The 22,052-nt window shown below is 37.8% G+C and overlaps 1 protein-coding gene across 1 annotated transcript in view; it reads right to left on the bottom strand.

Annotated features, from left to right (window-relative positions):
- Positions 1 to 21,933, bottom strand: part of LOC104078175 (protein cramped-like) — a gene marked incomplete at its 3' end in the record, with an annotated part of 25,985 nt that extends 4,052 nt beyond the window's left edge. The window contains exons 1-6 of the mRNA XM_009579718.1: positions 21,585 to 21,933; positions 14,699 to 14,892; positions 12,925 to 13,078; positions 10,679 to 10,762; positions 7,864 to 7,912; positions 408 to 493 (exon numbers count right to left, since the gene is read on the bottom strand). Of these exons, the coding sequence (XP_009578013.1) occupies positions 408 to 493; positions 7,864 to 7,912; positions 10,679 to 10,762; positions 12,925 to 13,078; positions 14,699 to 14,892; positions 21,585 to 21,933 (916 nt within the window). The remainder of the gene's footprint in view (positions 1 to 407; positions 494 to 7,863; positions 7,913 to 10,678; positions 10,763 to 12,924; positions 13,079 to 14,698; positions 14,893 to 21,584) is intronic.
- Between the last annotated feature and the right edge of the window lie 119 nt (positions 21,934 to 22,052).

Genomic DNA, 22,052 nt, shown 5'->3' with positions numbered 1-22,052 from the left:
GGGGAAATCACACATTGCTGAACTAGAGAAGGTAAATAAAGTCTAAAATGCTCAATGCTAAACAAGATACTACTGCTTATTCACTGGCACAAGGGACTAAACTTCGCATATAGTGAAAGCACAACTGGTAAAGCAGTAGCGATCTTGTCTGGTGTAGCTATTTCCTTTTCAACTTAACTAGTGATATACTCCAAGACTTAAAGGGCTGGGTGGGTCCTAAAGTTATTGGGATTATACAAGCAAACAGGATAAGTAAGACAATAGGGACATATCTGTGCCCAACACAAATGTGAAATAGCACAAATTCCCCTGCCAGTGATGTACACATGAAAACAGACCTACTCTCCCTCTCATATTCTTCTGACCATCTGTTAAAACCCTCTCACGTTCCAGCGTCTCTTACTTACCATCTGGATCACAGAGTTTCTTCAAAGCCCTGCACATCGGAGCTTTGATACGAAGGTTTCTGCCTTTGTAACGAACAGTCGTAGCCCTGAATACATTGAAAGAGAAGTATTTGCAGGCACCATTAAGAAAAGTTTGTGAATACATACATATTACGGACACAGAGTCAAATACAATCATGGCTACAGGAATGAACAAAGAAATGTAAGGGTTTGCAGTGCAGACTCACAAGAGCATTCAATCTTTTCTATCACCTCACTTTTCATCATAGAAATGCTACTCTTGTGACCCTCCTCTTCCAGACTTTCATGAAACACAGGGCTGTCCACTTAGGGAGGGATTGCTATTTTATAAAGCGGACCAGAATTATGTTACTTCGGTTGAAGAGTACTCTCAGAGGCAGCTTCTTCATAAAAGACAAGTGGTTTTGTTTTTGTCTCCTCTTTATACTCCTAACTTCTGATTATGGGAAGAAAAAGTCTAAAGTCTTTGAAGAATCTTCCATTCTAGAATATCAACACCACATCTGTTGCAGAAATGAGGACTAACAGTTTGTGCGGGAATCTGAACAAAGTAACTTTTACAGTATGATTTCACTGGCTTTTAGCTTCAATACCACATTAACAGCTATGAAGATCCTTAAAAGCAAGAGGCCATTTTTGTTTTCACACAGTGGAACTATTTGATTCCCTCACTCAGTCAGCCCTGTTTTCTTTTTAGAGACTTAAAAGGCAGGCATTGAGACCAACAAAGTTACTGATGGCAGTATTTATTACCTAATACTTCAAGCAATAAGGATCAGCTAGCATAGAAGCAGCAGGATTGAACACAAGTTCTTGCAAGTACAATGAAAGAAATTACGGAGAATATTTGTACAGCAGGATCTTATTTTTTCCTATGCTGTTAGGAAGACAACATCAGCAGAAACAGCACCTTGTCTACACTGCTAAGAGGGAAATTCACAAAAGGGCAGCAGAAGTGAAGCCAGACCTGAGAAGACGGAGTTGATGAGGTAAGCAGCTCCTAAGTTTCAGTTATTAAGCTGTGCACTTCTACAGATTCAGAACATCCCAGGGCTGGAAGGGCAGATTTCCTCAATCTCCACTAAGTTACCAGAAGCTAGAGGGAATATGTTAGCCTTCACTCCTTCTAATGAGCTCTGACACAGAAGTAGTGATGGCTCAATTAAGAAAAGAGGAGAAGGCTCTCAAGTGCTGAGGAGAAACCAGCAATAGTGCTACTTGTGAAAAAATAAAAAAGACCCAAGAGCTACTTGCCTGGTTTTAAATAGCGCTTCCTATTTCCGCATCTGCAACAGCAGACAACACTACAGCTGCCGTAACAGAAGCATTGTTGTCACCTTCCCTCTTTCAACTTAACCCTAACCTGAATTGTTGGAAAGTTGAATTGTTTGAAGATAGTGGGTCCCACCAAGTACAACGGTCAATCTCTGCCAGTGGAAAGACTCTTAGAGGAGGACATAGTAACACCTGCGGATATCTAGTCAATAGCATAAGGTAACGATGAAAGGTAAAACTTCCTCCTGGTCATTGCAATGGACACATTAGCCTTAACGCATGAGGCTCAATATCCTCTTGCCATTATATTAAAGTGCAGGTATGATTTTATCAGAAAATCAGCATTTTTTAGAAAATAAATCTCCTGAAAGTAAGTTTAATCATATGCAGCTAGCATCCTTTTTTTTTTTTCATGTGTAAATAAACCAAGTTTTAATACAAGTGAGGATGAGATCAGTATGAATCAAGACAAACTCACTTATGTCAAGTTAACAGGAGCTGCAAATGTATAAAGACAGGAAACTTGACTACAAATTCTGCTGCTCTCAAATTCAGCTGGTCATTGTTCAGACAACTTCTCTCTTGGGTCTGAATCTTTAGGTGGAGAACCTCCACTTTTCTTTAGAAGCCCAAACTTTGGTCTCAGCCAGCAGTCAGAAGCGGCAGCCTAGTATAAAAGTGCCTGGTACAAAACCTGAAGGATTTGGCAGAACCCAGAGAATTTGTAGTAAACAAAAACTCTAGATACATTATTACATTTTTTTGTCCAGTGCTTATTATTATTTCCTCAAGAACAGTAACTGGAAAAATGGCTGAGGACTAAAAGTCTTCAACTTTTACTACAGCTCCTAGAAATCTCTCTTCCTGTTACATAGTTTTACACTTAAGTAACACATCCTCATGATTCACAACAAACACCCTTTACCTTTAACTGCTGGGATTCAATGAAAGCTGTATTTACTCTATTACCACTCATGCTGTTCATCACAGTAAGTAATTTTATAAAGCTCATGTTGAGATGACAGGATGCATGAATGCGCCCAACCACTAGAAAACGCGAAGTCTGGGAATGTGATAGAATGGTTGTACGGAAAACAATGCTGCTGCATGAACATGCCAAAATCGATGTCTTCCTTGTTCCTGCAAGGAGTTAATTACAGCAATCAGAACTGCTGTCATGATTTCCTTGCTTAGTGAAGACATGCCTAGATGTTCCCTCCTGTTCTAGTAGAAAACACAGTTTCATAATAGCCTCACACAAAATCCACTAAAGCCAGTGAAAATAAATCCAATAATTCAATGCACCTTGAAACGGGCTGCTAAATTGCAAATTTACATTACTTTAGGACAGCAAATTCTTTTGACTACTTATGCGAGCTGAGACTCTCCTCCTGCATCTTGATTTTAGCTAATGCAAGACCTTTTTATCAAATGTGCCCTTGAATTAGCTGCATGCAAGTGAAGAGTCAGAAATAGCACTATTATTATTATTATTATTGTAACTTTGACAGTGTAGGGGTATAAGTAAGAAGGGGTTTGTGGGGAGAAACATTATTTCTTCTTAGATTAACTGATATGACTACATAAAACAGACAAGCTTTGTGGAAATTGTTCCGTCACATGCCTTGAAAGAAGGGCCTGAATGCTCAAAAGGCTATTTGATCCACCTAGAACAGCTGAGCTAATTTGATCAAGAAAAAGAAGGAAAAAGAAAAGCGCTGCTGTTCATTTTTCATATTTTCTATTTCTCTTAAAGAGCCTAACTAGTTCGTCATAAAGACTCAATTTATTATTGAGTCAGGCTTCCTGGCAGTTGTTCCTGATCAATTTGTCTACCACCTGCTCAGCTGCACCTTGGGTTGCAGATACCCACTATCTGTTACCACCACAGAGCAGCTCACAAATGAACAACCTATCAGCATCATAAGCTCCTGGCTGCATTTGTATCTATGCTTAAAAAGCAGAGAGGGGAAAACAAAAAACCCCACCCACCAAAACCTAGGATAAAAGCCAGAAAAGAAGTGTGAAAAACATAAGTATATTACGGAAAAGATATTAAAAAAACCTGTAAAAATCTAGGAGAAAAATCATATTGGAGGAAAGGAAAGAAAACAAATGCAAAACTACTGATAGCCCTAAAGGAGGAGCAGGAACTACTGTTATTCCCCGAGTGCTGAGTGAGAATGGCACAGTTTAGAAGTTAGCAAGCAAAATACACTGTTCAGTAAATGAAGGAACACAGAACACACATAAATTTGACAAAGCAACGTTAAAAACTTCACACGGAAGTTTTTGCCCTGGTACTACAGCACTCTTCCATGACTACAGCAATCAATACTTGTTATTTTCATTGTTCCCTAAAATACGTTTTAGAAGTAGCAACCCAGCTCTCTAGATTCAGGTGTTCTGCTTGGAGAGTCAGGAATAATTCCCCTAATTCCCTTTTCCATAAAGTATGATGGGCTTCAAGCAATCTAGGAAGAATCTGATAATAAGTTATTCTTTAAACTAATATAAAATGATATATATTTAGAGACTGCAGTTTCCTAATTGAAATCCATGGCTGGGAGGCTGGAAAAAGAATAGTTCCACTAATTTAAAAGAAATAAACAGTAAAAAGGAGATAGCCTGCAACAGAACTACTCTTAGCTTAAAAATACTTATTTCCTTCTCTTCTCTTCCCTAGATCCTGGATGTTTCCAAATGCAGAAAATGGTAAATCTTAAGAAAAGTTATTCTACTGAATATGCATTAAGAACTACTAGTATAACTTGACACCAACAGTTCTGCCTACTTAAAAAGATCGTTTTTGTATACGAATTTTTTCACGATGAATTGCTTAGTTTTAGGGAGTTACAAATTCCCCCGCAGTATGCCAAACAGCTTTTACAAGGAGCAATGAAGGATCACTCCTACTCCACACAAAGCACACCCAGTCACTGAACCAGACAGATCCATCAATACCTGTTAAAAGTTTCTGTCTAACGGTCTTTCTTACTTGTGATATTAAGAGCCTCTCAGGTTGGGGGGCAAAACCACATATGCTAACAGACACTGAGTAGTACTGTGCTTTAACTGTTGCGTATTTACGGTATTTCTTTAATTATGTGTTTGTTGTGGTTTGGGTTTTTTTTTAACTCATCCACAAATCCTACAGATTTACAAAGACATCCAGAAAATATTTTTATTTCCTCAAATGTAGTTTTTTATTAAATGTAAAGATTGTTGTAAAACCTAAGTTAAATAAAAATGTTTCACTCCTAAAAGTGAAACAAAACAAAACGCCTTTGGTTTAAGTTTATTTAAATGGGTTTCTGAGCAGTTCTGATATACTGTCATAAATCTTTGTTTCTTGTAATATCCTAATCACACAATCTAGCAACATATTGTTGCTGTAATAAAAAACTAGCAACAAAGGACTGGACAGAAAGTGATTCAGATTCCCTGTAATTTCTAAGGGAGCTTTGTTTCAGTTGTCCTGCTTAGTGATTCTGAAACTTCTTTAAGCAGCTCGTGTGGGCCGGTGTTGACATGAGTATGCTAAACTACTCAGACCAGTTATAAAAGCTGACAGAACAATTCCTATCTTCCCCTTGCAGTTATAAATATCTAAACTTTGATCTATTTTCTCAAAGATCCCCAATCCATTCAACTACAACTCTATCAAAGGCTATGGTCTAGCCTGATTTTACATGTTACTGAAATTCTGAAGTACAGAGACATGTAGCAGTCAATGGCCTTAACTTCAATGACCAAACAGGACATTTCACACAAAGGTTTTGCCATTACTTGAAATAGCCAGTTGATTAAGTTTTCAGGCACTATTTAGTATCTGTGACCTGGTTTATAAGCTCAGCTGGGAAGATTTTAAATATGGCTTTCTTACGAGCACCTCACAGGGTCATTTGTTTTTCCATATACCATGTAATTATTACAGAAAGCCAGAGATGATGTGTAACATAAGCAAAATATGCACCGAATTAGAATGTATAACTCCAGGGTCTAGAGTCATCCTGCAAATAAATTGCCAGGTAGCTCTTCACAATCTTAGGCTCTCTTGACATTTCTTACCAATTAAATGAGGCTCCTAGTTCAGGAGAAGATCATCAGAATAATGCATGTTCGCATTCCCCACTTTTAATCACTTTGGATTCACTTTCACACAAGACTTTCAACACAGTGACAAGCCCTACAAAGTGCACTGCACTCAGAGAAGTGAGACACTCAAGTATCACACTTGAAACAAACACGTTAGAAACTGAAAAAAAGAACTGCTTACAAATAGAGAGGGAGATCACAGAATTGTAACATCACTGAGCAAGACGGAAAGTTTAATGGGATATATGCAATGTGTTTGCTTTTGTGAGATATGAGGCTGCCCTGCATGTGCAGTGGATTAATTCAGATGGTGTAGACATCCAGGTGCTAATGAAGATGAAAATGTGAACATTGTTTCCCTGCACGGTTTGCTCCTCTTCGACTGACAAGGTTTACCCACCAAATGGGGTAAGAGATGCAGGAGAAAAAGGGAAGCAAAGATGTGTTTCTCCATCTGGTAGACAACAAGCCTATGCAAGAGCAACTATTTCTGAACTGCCTAAGAATGTTAATATTATGTACACTCTAGTTTTTGGTTAGAAGATTAGCATTAATATTTTCAAATGCAAAGACTCTTGTTTTCAATATGGTTTGTTACAAGACTGGCTTTTATAGAATAAACACCTAGACTTCACAGAAATCATTAGCCCTCATTAACAATTACTCAGAAGAACTAAGGCCTTAATCATGCAAAGTGCTTAGACTGATACTACAGCTTGCTAGAAGTCATCAGTCTCATTTATTACGGTTTAGTCTATTTGGATGACACAGTATTAGAAAGGCTCTCCAGTACAACACAGAAAGACCAAAGTGACTGCCTATATCCTGAACTCTAGAGATATTCAGGACAGTAGGGAAAAAAGGCTCATCCCAGGCCCATTTTAAACAATAACTCCAATTTAAAGAAGTAATTTGCTTTAAGAATAATTTCGTTACATGAAAAAGCTTACTGCTAAGATTTTCTTAATTGTACAAAACCCAAACCAAATGGCAATTTCTTTTCTAATTTCAAACTTCGCAGTTAACAAAAGAATGAACAAGTGATTTAATAAATAATCACATTCAAGACCTGCAACACAACAGCATGCTGTACAAAACGCATCTCCCAGGAGATGAACGGTTAATAAACTCTAAGGAACTCATTTGAAAACTCAGTTTGTGAACAATAGAAAGGCGCAACAACAAGTATCCATTTTATGTAAGGTAAAGTCAAAAAGTCAGCAACTGCTGAGTGGGCAAACTCTTCCTCCTGTTTACAGTGAAGTTAACTTCATCAATAATTTGTCTGCTGCAATGAAGCACCCTAAAAGCACAAATGCCAAAAGTAAAAAGGGGTCTGTAACAGACAGAAAATAATACTATTTTCAAATCACTTTTAAAGACATCATTAGGACAAACCAATGTCTGCTGAGTGATGCCCGCTTAATGATCACACTCCTTAAAATAATATCCTTTGAAAGAGATTTCACTTTAGAATACACAAATTCTAAAAGCAGGACTGCTTCAGAAAATTTTACGTACAAATGTATCAGGTATTTCCTCATTTCTAATAGTACAGCAACTTCTAACCCCCTCTGTATTCTAAAAGTACATTGCCAAGACTGAACCCCCAAATCCCGTAATTCTTTCTTGAATTGAAAGAGAATACTCGTTCTTCAAGTCAAGTAGATGTAGAAGCAACTGGAGGACTGAGGCCTACGGAGGACTGGAAGCGTCATTTCAGGTCTGAAAGTCAGGACTCGTGAGCACTGTTGGCACAACTGTTTGGAGATGAACTATATTCCCTACAGTGAATCAACATAGTTATAATGCCGTAACTTCTGCAAAGAATTCTCTTTTCATTACCTTCTTAAACTTCACCCATCATTTGTTACTAGTAACAATTAATGGCTTCATGGAAAAGGGGAGAAAAAAACCCATACAGAACAAACTAAGAATGGAAAATGTCAAACAGCAGCTTTAAAAAAGTAAGAAATGCCCCCTAGACTCTGGATGACCAATTCAACAATCAAGCTGCTGAACAACCCAATTTTAAGAGTTTCAGGAAAAAGTTCTTACTTACCCGGCTTGAATGAGCTCATTGAGTTTAGCTGCATTCTTGTCATCCATACCTTTACATGAAATGGGATAACACAGTGAATTAGGATTTAAAGTGATATAGTCATGACCTTTTTTTGTGTCCTGTTTGGTTTTCAAAGCTACTACATTTTATTCTCACATAGGATTAATGTGCGTAAATATGCTATAACGTACCCTTTCTGAAAAGTTTCTGTTTTCATAATGTGCAAGCTTTATACGATCCTTGCCATGAAAATTACATTTTACTCATGGATTAAATGACCGTAGCTTAGGTGCTACAGTATCTTGGATTGCTGGGCGTTAATCTGATGTTGCAGTATTAAAAAGAAAAAGTCCTCATCTTCCTGCTCAACCTCTGTTGCTAAGGCAGCACAGCCTAATGAAAGAGCATCAAGCCCTCACAGTGCTGAATGCAATAAAAAAAGTAAACAAAAATAATAAAATGCACATGTAGCCCACACTTTTCTTCTATGCATTATACAGCACGTTTTTAAATGGACATTATGGTAACTTGATTTATATCCCAGTTAGGCCCAGATCTATTTACTGAACAATTAACCTCCCTCTGGCAATGCTGAAAGTATTCCTGACATGCTTTCGTGGCTCAATAGCTCTACGTAAGCCACCTCAATTTCTGGGAAGATGGGACTGGGTGAATACCACAAGAGGGAAAAAAAAAAAAAAGATAAAAAAAAGAGAGAGAAATAAACTACTTTCACTAGCTGCAGAGCAGACCTCTCATAAACTGGGTGTAGAAGCTTGCAGCTTAAGCCCATGTGGTCTTGGAGACTAGAATTTTCCAAGTGACAGGGGGTAAAATACGTAACCAAGTACCAAAGTTATAAAAAGACAGAAGCACAGAGTATGCATGCATTGCCATGGTGACTGTGTGAAACCTTATTCCCAGTCATAGTAAGGAGGGTCTGCTGATGCTTTTAAGACAAGACGTGGATATAAGGAAGAAACACTAATACTGATTTCTACTGACAATGCAATCTGTCTTGCCTCTGCACCTTCTTTGTCATGAAAGAGTTCAAAATTGCTTTTCCAAGATGAATTAACACACTGGAGATCTTTGAAGAAACAGAATAAAGTCAGTGTGAACATTCACAACAGTCTCGTTCATGACACATTACAATAAAAATCCCAGGTGAGGAAATAACATAGCAAAAAAAAAAAAAAAATCTGCCAAAATACCACGATTCTATTAGGAATTGTACACGTCCACTCATTAAAGCTTTCTCGTCTTTTGCACTTTGCAACTAGCATGACTTTACAAAGAAGTGAAAGTATTTTCCTGATTTTTCCATGCCTCACAAATTAAACAAAATACATAGAAGATGCACTATGATAGAAGATGCGCTGACTCAAAAAAAAAAATACTGGGGACAAATGAAAAAAAACCACAGATAGGAAGGTATACGTGCATGGAGTAGCGCATACAGTGCATGTTCCTCCGCCCATTCTCCAAGCTAGCCACATTAGAGCTCTCTCTAGTCTGGAAGCCATAAACACCATGCGAACCATATCCTGGGCTGCATCAAAAGAAGCGTGGCCAGCAGGTCAAGGGAGGGATTCTGTGCCTCTGCTCTGCTCTGGTGAGATCCCACCTCACCTCTCGTGAGTACTGTGTCCAGCTCTGGGGTCGCCAGCACAAGAAATACGTGTACCTGTTGGAGCAGGTCCAGAGGCGGCCACAAAAATGATCAGGGGGATGGAACACCTCTCCTATGAGGAAAGGCTGAGAGAGTTGGGGTTGTTCAGCCTGGAGAAGAGAAGGCTTCAGGGAGACCTTATTGCAGCCTTTCAGTACTTAAAGGGGGCTTATAAGAAAGATGGGGACAGACTTTTTAGCAGGGCCTGTTGCGACAGAACAAGGGCGAATGGTTTTAAACTAAAAGAAGGTAGATTTAGACTAGATAGAAGGAGACATTTTTTATGATGAGGGTGGTGAAACACTGGAACAGGTTGCCCAGAGAGGTGGTTGATGCCCCATCCCTGAAAACATTCAAGGTCACGTTGGACGGGGCTCTGAGCAACATGATCTAGTTGAAGATGTCCCTGCCCATGGCAGGGGGGGTGGACTAACTGACCTTTAAAAGTTCCTTCCAAACCAAACTATTCTATGATTCTATGAACATGGTACTAAGCCTAAGCTCAGGTATCTTGCTAATGCAACTAACCAACTTGCAGAAAACGGGAGAGCATTGGTATGGCATATACTCAATCCATCTACACTCATCCTTATGGACAAAACCAGCTTCTGAGATTGACAAGGTCAGAATGCATCTTGGTTAGCCAGTAAAGTTGTTTCTTCTGATTATGATTTGTAATGCTTTTTCATCTTCAGGGTTCAATAAGTAAAGATTTAGAGACTGACTTAGAGAAGGGCACCATCCCAGATTTTGATTGCATAGGCAGAAATAATTGTGGGCGCAAGTTATATCACCTACACATTTAATTGCTTAGTTTTCAAGAATAATAACATAAACAGATAATCTAAGCTGTGTATACATTTATCTGCCATCTGTGGGTATTACATGCACTGCATTCCACAGATAGCAAAAGCTGAAGAAATCTGTCAAAGGAAAAAGGAGACTAATGCAACAGACCAAGGAGGTCTTTAAAAATAAAAATACATTTAATGAAAAAACAATACCACAGATTAGTGCAATAGAATACAATGGACACAAATTCTGAGTAACTCAAAAGTGAAACTGTACTAGACATTGCCAACTTCAAGGGTAGACACTTCTGATTCTACCATATAAAAATAATTTTAAGTCATTCATACTCACATCCCCCAATCTTCTTCCTTAGTTCTCCATAGCAGATTAAGCCATAAAGCTCCAGGGAAGATTTTTTCAGCCCTTGAGAAAACACTGAAAAGCAGAAAAGGTGTAAGTGAGATGCAGATTGCAGACACTCATACACAGCGACACTGCAGATACTCATTTCCACACTGAAAATGAAATTATTTGTATTTTCAATGATGAGACAAACACTTCATCGAAGGTAAGACTAAGTTCTCTTTCAAGAAACACTATAATGAGACAGGTTCACCAATTTCCTTTTAGTGACTTAAATATCTGGGAAATGCAACATTTTTTAGATTACATAAAAAACAAAGCAGCTTCCACAGAACTGAAAAAAATATGCAACAGTTCAATACACAAAATAAAGCTAACTCATAATAAAGCTAACTCTAGTATCACTTAACTGTTTACAATTTCTAAAGGAAATGTCCAGATGCCCCCAAGAAAATGCACATAGAACTCTTCCTTATATGAAAATCAAGAAGTAGGACTGAATTTTTCCAGAAGACAGAGAATATCTTCTGTGCACACGAATGCTCCTTAGAGATTCAATGCAAATTCTAGATTCTAAATTTTTATACAAAGAATTGCACACATTTTATTCAACTTCAGAAGTTTTTTTTCTCCTTTCTCATCAACACACATGATGCAGACATTACTATTGCTAATAGATCTAAATATCTATGACAGCACAGTCTTGTGGTTTACAAATCAGATGAAAATATTTATTCTTGTCTATTCATCAAGAATTCAGTTCTCTTTGACTTGCAGACTCTTTAATATAAAAAAACAGGCACACATATTTCTACCAATACTACAGCTAATGAAACTACTGCACTAATTCTTGAATTCCTACAGCCAATGAGATTTAGACCTTGTAGATATAGATACAGAACTTTACGTTATCCAGAAAACAGATGAAGTTCCTCCATGACAACTATTTTTTTTTTTTTAAAGTTCTTCCATAGTGTGTTTGCTGTAACATTTGTTTTTAAATAAAATACTAATGGCTTGTTTCATCTTAAAATGCTGTCTTGTTTTGAAAAAGGAACTCAAAAATACACCTTATGACAGATGTTTTAGAAGTGTAAGTCTCCCTCTAGATAACCTAATCTCAGGAAAAGACAAAACAATTTCATAAAGAGACTATATTGTATACCAACTTTGCTTTCCTTCAGCGTTTTTCTAGTCATATCCATTTTTCATTAATGAGTTATTTTTAATTTGAGCAGCTCTGGCCACAAATCATGTAGATTAATTTACTATCCAAACTTATGCTGATGTTAAAGAGAGTTGTTTAAAGACCAAAAAATTCAACCACCATAAAACTGCCATGATTCATGCAACTTAGAATATAGCATCAGAAGGACAGGAAAGTCCTAGAGACCTTTACTTGATCAACAAGCTAATGGCATAACTGACATTCTTCATACCTTAAAAAGTCAAAAGAACGAGGTCTTAGTTTTTACTAAACTGTTCACTGTGCAATAGATTTCTTTAACCTCCTGTTCAGGTTAGGCTACTCGCAAATTGACTTGAATTCTCACTGCCCGTTACCAAATAGTATGCATTTGATAAAAATCAATTATCAATGATCATATATTACTATTACTGTTACGGAACACCACTAGCAGTTCATATGACTTCCCAATTTCCTTTTCATTCAACAAGCTGGGGAAGGAGGGAAAAGAATGGGAAAAGGGGAATATGGCACTGGGAATCCTAAGTTACTGAACCAATGATACAACTGCAGGCTTATTTAAAGTGTGAGCAAGTATTTCACCATTTACACTTGTATCGGACTATTTATTTATTTCTACCTTCCCTCAAGAAGTGCAAAGTAGTGCTGGAGTCAATTTGCTCGATGAAGTCATGCCTGACTAACATTTAGATAGCTGTCCTCAAAGGTGTGCCCCTGAGAACAGAAAAACATTTCCTTGAACCTGGCTTTTCCCCAGTATTAATAGTAGAATCAGCATTTACTATGGTGTGGTGAATTGATATAAAAGCAGTGATACAAATACCAGTTTTTGAGAAGTATTTTTCAAAAAACATGAACTTCAGTATGGCCATGCTAATAAAAATAAGACATGTTCACAGACATCCTATTCAGTATTTTTTTTTCTCATCTCCACCACTCCTACCCTCCATGACGGCAGTAAAAGGCAGGACTCCAACCCTCACGAGACTGTGAGCTCTACACTAAGCCTATTTCATTGCATACTAACCATTATCAAAGTCAATGTACTTTGAGATCTTGTGCCAGGTGCGGTAGTAGAAATGGCGGACCTGTTCCTTATTCTTCACCATGCTTGCTGGTTTGCCTTTCTTCTTGTATTTCAGGGCAATGTTGTTCTGGATAGCTTCAAAGTCCTTCCCATGCTGACGAATAAATAAAACAAATCCAAATACTCAAAACCAAGCGTGTATCTTGTGATAAGACAACTCAAACATGAGGGACTTTGGGCTTCTTTGTGGGAAATTAGATTTTCAATGGTCGTAAAATTCTTGGGTATCAGAACTCAACAGAACAAGAATGACACTGGTTTCCTTTATTTTATATAAAATGCATTACAGATGCCAAATAAACTACTTTCCAATTTCTTGAACTGCTTCAAAATAAAAACTGCAAGTTGCTAGCAAACTTTTTAAAAAAAACTTTACTCATAAATGTGCTAAGAAGCAGAACTGAAAATACCAACTTTCTCACTTAGCTTTCTTTACTCTCCTCTGCATTTCTCCCCTCTCCCTCTTACCTCCATTTCTGACTAGAGTGAATGAAAAGCCTATTACATTTAACAGCTTCACTTTTATTTACAGTAAATTTCAGGTTCCTGTTATTAGGCGTACATAATTTGAGTTTCAAATAATGAAGGAAAATATTATGTTTTTAAAAAAGTAAAAATAAAAAACTGCTTATAGAAAACACATTTTTACACTGTAGATCATTCAGAAGTTTATTCTCAGGGTAAAAATAAAAATGAGACACGTAAGTGTTCCTTTAAAACTAGCCAATTCCTATAAAATCCTTGGAGTTCAAAAAAGGTTGGAACTGATTTAAATACAAAGTGTGAAAACCTCTTTTGAAAGGTAGGGACACAAAATGAATGGAAGCGGGGGACCAAAAACTGAGTCCCAAATCCATCTTAGAGCAAATTTTTGAACTCTTTCCTCAGCATTCAAAAAAAAAAAAAACAACCCCCAAAACATGTTCTTTGAGTGATAAAGGGACTTAAAAATTACATGATTCCCAGGAATATTACTGCAAGTCAGAGGAGTTAAAAAAAGAAAACAGTGTTTAAGTGCTCATTTTGTCCACAAAAATATATACTCGTGAATCATGCCTACCACTAAAAAAAAAATTTTTTTAAAAAAGATGCACACATGCAAAGAAAACCCACCACCTTTTCTTTTGTTTTCACTTTTAGTATGTATTTTCATAACAGAAGTGCTCTTAAAATAATCATAAGAAAAGACAACCAGGAATACATCGTAAACATCTTACGAGATAAAAGATAAGATGATCTAAGTTTTCTTTGTCTCTCAGCCCTAGTACAAACTTTTTCATGGTCAAAGACTAAACACAGTGCCTACAATTCTTATTAGAATTGAACATATTTTCTTGTTTGCTAATATTACAGCATAAGTGTGTTGCTTTTGAAAGTTGAGATGGGGACATTATTTATTTATTTCTCATTTGAAACAGAACCATAATTGAAAAATAATTTAAATTATTACAAATGTTCATGAATAAAACTCACGAATATTTCCTGTGTTTCAAAACAAAAAAAAGCTTGACACTTTTGAAATGTGGCTTTGATTGACAGCTGATTTATACCCAGCTGTATAGACATGTATGCATAGACAAACAAATGCATATGTGTACATATGCATTTTGCTCTTGCAAATCTCAACTGAATCAACCTTCTTTAGGAAAAATACTAAGATATTAGGAAGAATACCAGATACTAAATGAAGCTTTTTATTTTCCTCTACGTGTACCTCATACAGTCCCTCGAAGAAAGTATTTTTGTCCTCTGTGCTCCATGATTCCCACTGCCGTCTGACCTTCTTTCCTTCCTCCTTCTCTCCAGCTGAGGAGCCCAAGTTCCTTGCCGCTGACTTGGAATTCCCAGCAGGATTGCTGGGAGGAATTCCTGATGTGCCACCAGATGCAGTCCCTCCATTATCTGCTGCTGCAAAAAAACATGACCAGAGTGAATATTAAACCAAGAGGAGGATTCATGGATAGAGGTAAGTGAGAAACTCAGAATTTCCTCCTTCTTCACCACTCCCATCTGTATCAGTGTTTTTTCAAGATATTTCAAGATATTTCAAGATATTTTCCCTATACAATAGGGAAATAGCAAGGGTTTTTTTAAAGAAATAAAATCTCAAAGAGAAAAAAAAAAGGGGAAGGTTCCAATGGCTTAATTTTGTATTTCCAGAGATAAGACAGATAAGCAGGAATATACCAACGCAACCTCTAAAAGACAACACACTCTCTGATGCTTATACACTGGTCTGCTCTGCAGTTGCCCCTTTGCAGCTGAGGGGAACTTCTGAGCAATGCTGAATATTGATGCGACCAATAAAGTCAACTAATGACCATGAGAAAACATAGGTAATTTCATATCCTTGTCTTTAGTCTTGATCCTACTGCCTCTGAAATAACTGTGGTAATGAAAGGACTGAAAGATGTCTACTGTAGTTCATCACATGACAATCAATCAGCATCCTCAAGAATCTGATCCTAGCCCATCTAGGATAATTCAAGGTATCCCAAGGATGGCAAGTCCCAACCCCTTCTCCTGAACTATAACCCACAACAAAATCATGGATCAGAACACTAACGTTTCAGAGAAACTTATCCATTCCTTTTATCCAGTGTTCTCTACCCATCTATATGCCCCATTATTAGGACTTCATTTATCTGTGAATGGCATAACATCATCTCAAACCACATTTTCTATAGAAAAAGCTGTCGTCTTTGTAGTTCTAGGCAAAACACAAACACTTGCAAAAATTTATCTAAAGGGATTTAAAGACTGCAGTTTAAAAATCTGATATGAAAATGACAAACAATGGAACACTGCATGTATCAAATAATTGAGTCACTGATAGTATCAGTGTCTTATCATGGCTACAGCCGCAAGTTCTTCCTTCCAGGCTCTACGTAGCATCTTGATGTTTGCTTTTCAATTTTCCATTGGCAGCTCTTACATGCCAGCTGATTCGTATCCTCTACGACAGATTCCACATCCACAGAAGTGGAATTCACACGAGTTAATCCCCACTACACCCATATGTCTCAACACACAGATTGGTTCTGTTATTGGTGTTCTACAGGCTTAGCTTGCAAAATCTCAACTTCTTCAGGAGTCACCAGTCAACGGTAGGTGGAACATCTATCAGAGAATACCTTTATGAATGAGAAGGTACTTTCACAGACTCTTGCATGCCGCAGGCCAAATGCGGAGCATTAGGATGCTAAGCTCGCTCCCCAAAGCTCAGGATGCGAATGCCAACTTGTAACACGCCAGAAAGTTTCCTTCAGAATATTCTTTCTTCTCTTTTGGATTCTACAGGAGCCAATTGCAAGGCTAAACTACACAAGATCACCTTCAAAAGTGGTTTCGATAAACATTGCCATTAAGGAGACCGTACCAGAAAACACCTTCGAGTGACTGTTTTATTCTCACAAACCTGCATTAGTGCTCAGCAGTCTTATGACCTGTACATCAAAACACCTGCTGCCAACAGAGCTGGGTAAGGTGCTATGATCTGTACTTTCCAGAAAGCTTCAAATGCATTCTGCTATTCTCGTGGCAGAGCATTCCTCAATGAGCATTTACTCCTCTATTTTAATGAAACAGCAATCGAAGAGAAACGTCCAAACTTTCTTTCTGATCGCTTGGTAAACGAGCCCCATCTCCAGCCACATATCTTTCTAATGGCAGATACTACATCATACACTTCAGTGAAGAAATGAATCACGTGATCCCATAGAAAGTGTGCACTTTAGGAATTTAAGTGAAGCCACTTGCTCTGTGGAAGGACAACCCAACAAAGCTGCAGGCTGGATCCAATTTGCTTTCGTCTCCAAGAATTGTAGCTGAGAAGAGAATACAGGCGAGAGACAGAGAGAGACAGACACATTCCCTGCAAGTCAGCGCTTCAGTCTGAGTACTAACATTGTAACTGGAAAACAAGTTTCTACCTTGTATGCCTCCACAGTAAATAGCACAACTCCTAAGAAGGGTAAGTCTAGGACAGCTTATGCCATATTGCATGGTTATACCATATAGCGTTCTTATTATGAATTAACATCCAAAGTTTTAAACACAACAGGTAACTGTCCTACTAGTCTAGCTTCTTCTGCCTCTTATTTTTTAGAAAATTTGCACAACCAAGATCTAGTTGAATGTATTTAAACTTACACAGTGTCAATTATCAGTAGGAGTCTACAAACAAAACTATACTGAAGGCTTGCTTTTCTATGGACAGCATATATTTAATATATAATATATCAAATGCAGCGCTATCTGAGCCAACCAAGCATAGCTGTAAAAAATAAACACGGTTTATTATAAATTTGGTTACTTTCTCATCTCCAGTAAATCATTACTCTCTTGCTCTTCCATTAGAAAACATCCATAAAGCCTAGTATGAAGTTCCATCTAATGAATGTGGTTGCGCAGCCTTGCAGGCAGGCACCTTTCAAAGTTCAGTACCTACTGCACAGGGTACATGAAAAAAATCCTCCTCTTGTGGTGTGGGATGAGATACTGTAGAGTTCTGGTCCTGAGGGCTCTTGGGGTAAATGGGAGGGCAAAGAAGGAAGGAAAGCACATCAGGGTAGGATGGAAGGAGAAGTGCCAAGTGTAAACGAGATGGACAGAATTAAGGAGAATATTAGAACAAGGGACCATGCCAGTAGATTTTAAACAGTCATTCATACCCTAAACCAGTAATTCTGGAGGAATGACATTTCCAATGAAGGTTACAATACATTCTGTCTGCAGCATACAAATTTGGGAAGATACAATAAAATTGTATTGTATCTTGGTATATACATCCTCTCCACAGGAGAAGACAGTAGTTAATCTAACCCACGTGCTATGGGACACACAACTTTGGTAGGCTGAAACAAACTGGACTGCTTTCTAGCAAGTTTTATGCGATGTCAAAAGATGGAACATTTTAATTCAGTTAATGCTTCCAGATGAATAATTCTTTTTTCAAGAAGGAACTGCTTATTACTGCAAAACAAATCCAAATACTTATTTGGGCCATTCTACACATTTTATGAATAAATCTAGAGCAATGGTGTGAAAGACATCTTCAAGCTTCAGCTCATCATCATTAGACTTTGTTCCTCCTGACTTCATTCTGCATTCAGAAAATGGATAAAAACACGGAAATGGGAACGCTCTACTCTAGTTCAAACTAGATCTACAGCACACGATGACAATGTATTCTGCATTTGCTTTTACCAATGTGGTCACAACATACACATGCATATTCTAATCACTCTCGCTTCATGGAAAAAAGCCCCAAAACACACCTTAAAACCTGTGCTCAGCAACCATGTGGCATATTTGTATTTGAGAAGTAAACTCTCAGAAATCCCTCTTTTCCAAACCTTATATCGGTCTGCTTCCTCTCCCTCAACAAACCTCCCCGCTTTAGAACTCTCACAATAAACTGCCTCCAACCCCCTCCATTCCTTCAAGTTCCTTCTCTGATTTCATGCAAGTTACTTTAAGACTTACTTCCAAGCATTCATACTTCAAAAGGCGTGCATTATTTGAGGTGTAGGGTACGAACTTGAAAATACAATAAAATGATGACCAACATTTGAAAATAAGATAATAATAATTCTAAAAAAAAAAGCATATATTTAGATATTTGTGCAGGAAATCTGATAAACCTTTCAGCAATTCAAAGCAGACTGGCTTTTTGAAGTGAAATAGTTTTCAAACTTTATTTTACTGTGTTACTTTCTATGCCACTTTTGCCCTAAGCTCAAAAGTGCAACTCAGTACACAAAAGGCAAGAGACAGAATTCAACGATGCAATAAAAGATTACGTGAAGGCAGTCTGAAAAATTATATTTATACATTCTACTAGGCAAAATTTGAGAAATATTATTAACAGTCTTCCCTGAACCACAGTAAGGTAAACTGAAAAAGTCAGCAGCCACTGAGTGGGCAAACTCTTCCTACAATTTACAATACAGTTTAGTTTATCTATAATTTGTCTGCTACAGTGAAGCACCCTAAAAGCACAAATGCCAAAAGTAAAAAGGGATCTGCAACAGACAGAAAAAAAATACTATTTTCAAAACTCTTTTAAAGACATGATTAGGACAAGTCAATGCCTGCTAAGTTAACTACAACTTGAAAGAAACTAAGTTTATTGATTACATTCCTTAAAGAGTTTTCACCTTAGAATACACAGATTCTAAAAGCAGGACCACTTTAATAAAATTTTAAGGGTTACATAGCATTATTGAAAGACCATGACAGAAATAAGTTTCTGGTTTCACTGGACCAAGTATAAGTGTGGTCTAGACACTCCTGCTGGCCAATGTCAAAATTACCTTTGCAGCTATCACCTTGACTGTGACATGCAAAATGGAAAAGCTCCCAGTTTTCAGAGCTGATCCAAAGCACACTCATCTGAGCTTTTTATCATTTTTATACTTACAGGGGGAGGAGAAAGTTGGTGGGACAGCAAGTGGAAGGATTTAAGTCCAATCTTTATTAGTAATCTTCACCCTTCCATTAGCTCCCTATTGGAAGCTATCTCTGTGAGACACTTCTCTCGGAATGCAAAGCCCTATAAATTCTCATCACAAGGCATTCCATTAGGGAGAATTCAGACAAGCCTGGAAAACTTCTCAGTATGCATCCCTGAATGTAAAGAACTCAAATTAAAAAGGATCCCACTCCGTGGCTCTGTTCTCCGAGATCTGACAGTTATAATCTCAACCGTATCAGAGAAATCAACTGTAATGCAATCACATCAAAACTAGCCAGGCAGAGCTGTGGCTGGTCATACAATTCAAAAAGTGAAAGCATAACCATAATTCTACCACTGACTGTCACCCCCAATGATTGAAGAAGTTTCCCTGAATCTGACAACAAAGTCAGGTACAGTGATTACAAGCACTACCTATGACCAACTACTGAAATAATATTTTCCATTCTGTATATAATTTTATTAGGATTATTTTGGAATCTGAATTGCAAAATAAACAAAGTTTGCTTTTCAATTGTGTCGATACACCTAGTTAAAAATCGTTCTGCTGCCCTAAAATTAGAAATGAATGTTGATGTACAAATACACAAACATGAATATACATGTGCACAAAGATACATGTATTTTGCTCACACGTGTATACACTTTCAAAGCAATGGAATAATTTCAAATACATATATTCGACTTGTCAATCATAGACAACATGTATGCTAAAGAAATACCTCCTTGCATTTAATACTATTTACAACCCTTGAAATAATTATCTGTAGCTAAACACTCCTGGGTATTCTACCTCTTTGTTTATTTGGTTTAATGCAACTGGGAGAAAAATTACATAGGCCTTTCTGCTCTATCCTCCAACATCACACATAGGAGATTTTCACTTAAAACAAAAAGTTTAAGAGATTAAAGCGGACTTGCTAAGGTATTAAAAAATACTTTAGTCAATTATATAAACTAATTGTCAAGCAACTGAGTTAAAGAATTTTTTCATGATAACTAAAATATCACAATTTGCACTGCTTTATTACTGTAATGCAAAAGTATCATAAATTGTAATGTTTACCTAATGTCCAGCATGTGCATACCACTGCAGTGGACCAAAGAGTGAGGTAATCTCCAAGACACATTTATGCTACGTGGAGTTTTATTTCGTTTTAGCAGACAAGAGTAAACTTTGTTATTTCAAATGTTGAAGAAATCTCCGAGCGTTGTTTTTCTCAAAAATTGACAGAAAATAACACTTGAGTACTTTTGCACAAGGTATCCAAAATTAGTCTCAAGTACAGCTCAACTACAGTGCCAGGTGTCATCCAGTAACTGCTGAGCACACACAATAGCACCAAGATATTCAAATATCCCTGCTGTCTTCTAGCTACTCAAGTAAGAAACAGCTTTGAAAAAAATCAAATTCTTATCTACAATGCTAAAGTGAAAACGCCTGTGTCTGTATGTACATATGTATGTATGTACATGCAGACATTCAGATGTATACAAAACAATCCTATTAAAAACTCAAAATACACGAAAATGCCCAAACTGTTCTGAAACAGTAATGCAGGACTCACAAAACCTTAGAAACAAATATGTCACTGTGTATTTCAAAGCTGTTTCCAAAATAGTTCTTTGGATAAAACGGCCATAGAAATAATTGGGGGAAATCACCAATGTCTTGTGGGTTGTTTTTTTCCCTTTTTTAACTAGCACGCAGTGAAAATTCTGTTATTATCCAAGAACAGAATTCAGCGTATAGCCACCTGATTACACAGCTAGCTGGAGTCTAATTTCCTAACCAAAATACAAGAATTTCCTAAAACTCAAGAGAGATGAAATGCAGGAATTAAAGGTTTGCTTCAATAATGGAGATTTCTTTCTCCTCCACATACATATCCAAGCCTCCCATTTCTACAAGTGCAAAGAGGATAGTGGGCAGCAGAGAAGCTGAAGGTTTGGGACACAAAGAAGATTTCAGCTACTGTGAGAAACAAGCCCCAAAACACCTTCCCCAAAACCAAACAAAAGATGGCATCTACAGGAGGAGAATGACAACCCCCAAACCCACAGGTGACTTCCCCCGCCACCTCCCTTGCCTGTGTGATTTAAGGGTGCCAAAATACAGTACCTTTGCCTTTTGCAGCAGTACTGCTGCCAACTGAAGAGGATGCCTGGGAATCCTTCTTCAGCCTCTTGCTCTGAGGTCTGACGCTGGACCTGAGAAAATGATGCTGGTCCTGGCTGTGGGAGGGCTGGAGGGAGGCCGGGGCCTGCGATAAGCTGGGGTTCGGTGGGGGGCTGCTGTTAGTGTTGTTGTTAATAATCTTCTCTTCTTTCTTTGTGCTGCTGCTGCCTGGAGCTGCCTCTCCTCCTCCTCCTGCCCCTTCTTCTTCCAGGGACTCCTCATCTCCTCCTGCTCTCTTGCCCAGCTTTTTCACCCCTTCCTCCCCGCTGCTCTCTCCCAGTTTCACTGTCATCCTGTTGGGGAGGAGAGAGAGAAAAGAGGGGGGCACAAAGTCAGGCCAGGGAGCCCCCCAGAGAGGGAGAGAAATCCCTGGGCTGAGAGGGGAGAAGTTTAGCTGCAGAAATTCCTCTC

This window comes from Fulmarus glacialis, unplaced genomic scaffold, assembly GCF_000690835.1.
Source record: "Fulmarus glacialis isolate BGI_N327 unplaced genomic scaffold, ASM69083v1 scaffold13436, whole genome shotgun sequence".
NCBI classification, from domain to species: domain Eukaryota; kingdom Metazoa; phylum Chordata; class Aves; order Procellariiformes; family Procellariidae; genus Fulmarus; species Fulmarus glacialis.
The sequence above is the reverse complement of the archived record's forward strand: the minus strand, read 5'-3'. Positions and strand labels throughout refer to the sequence as shown.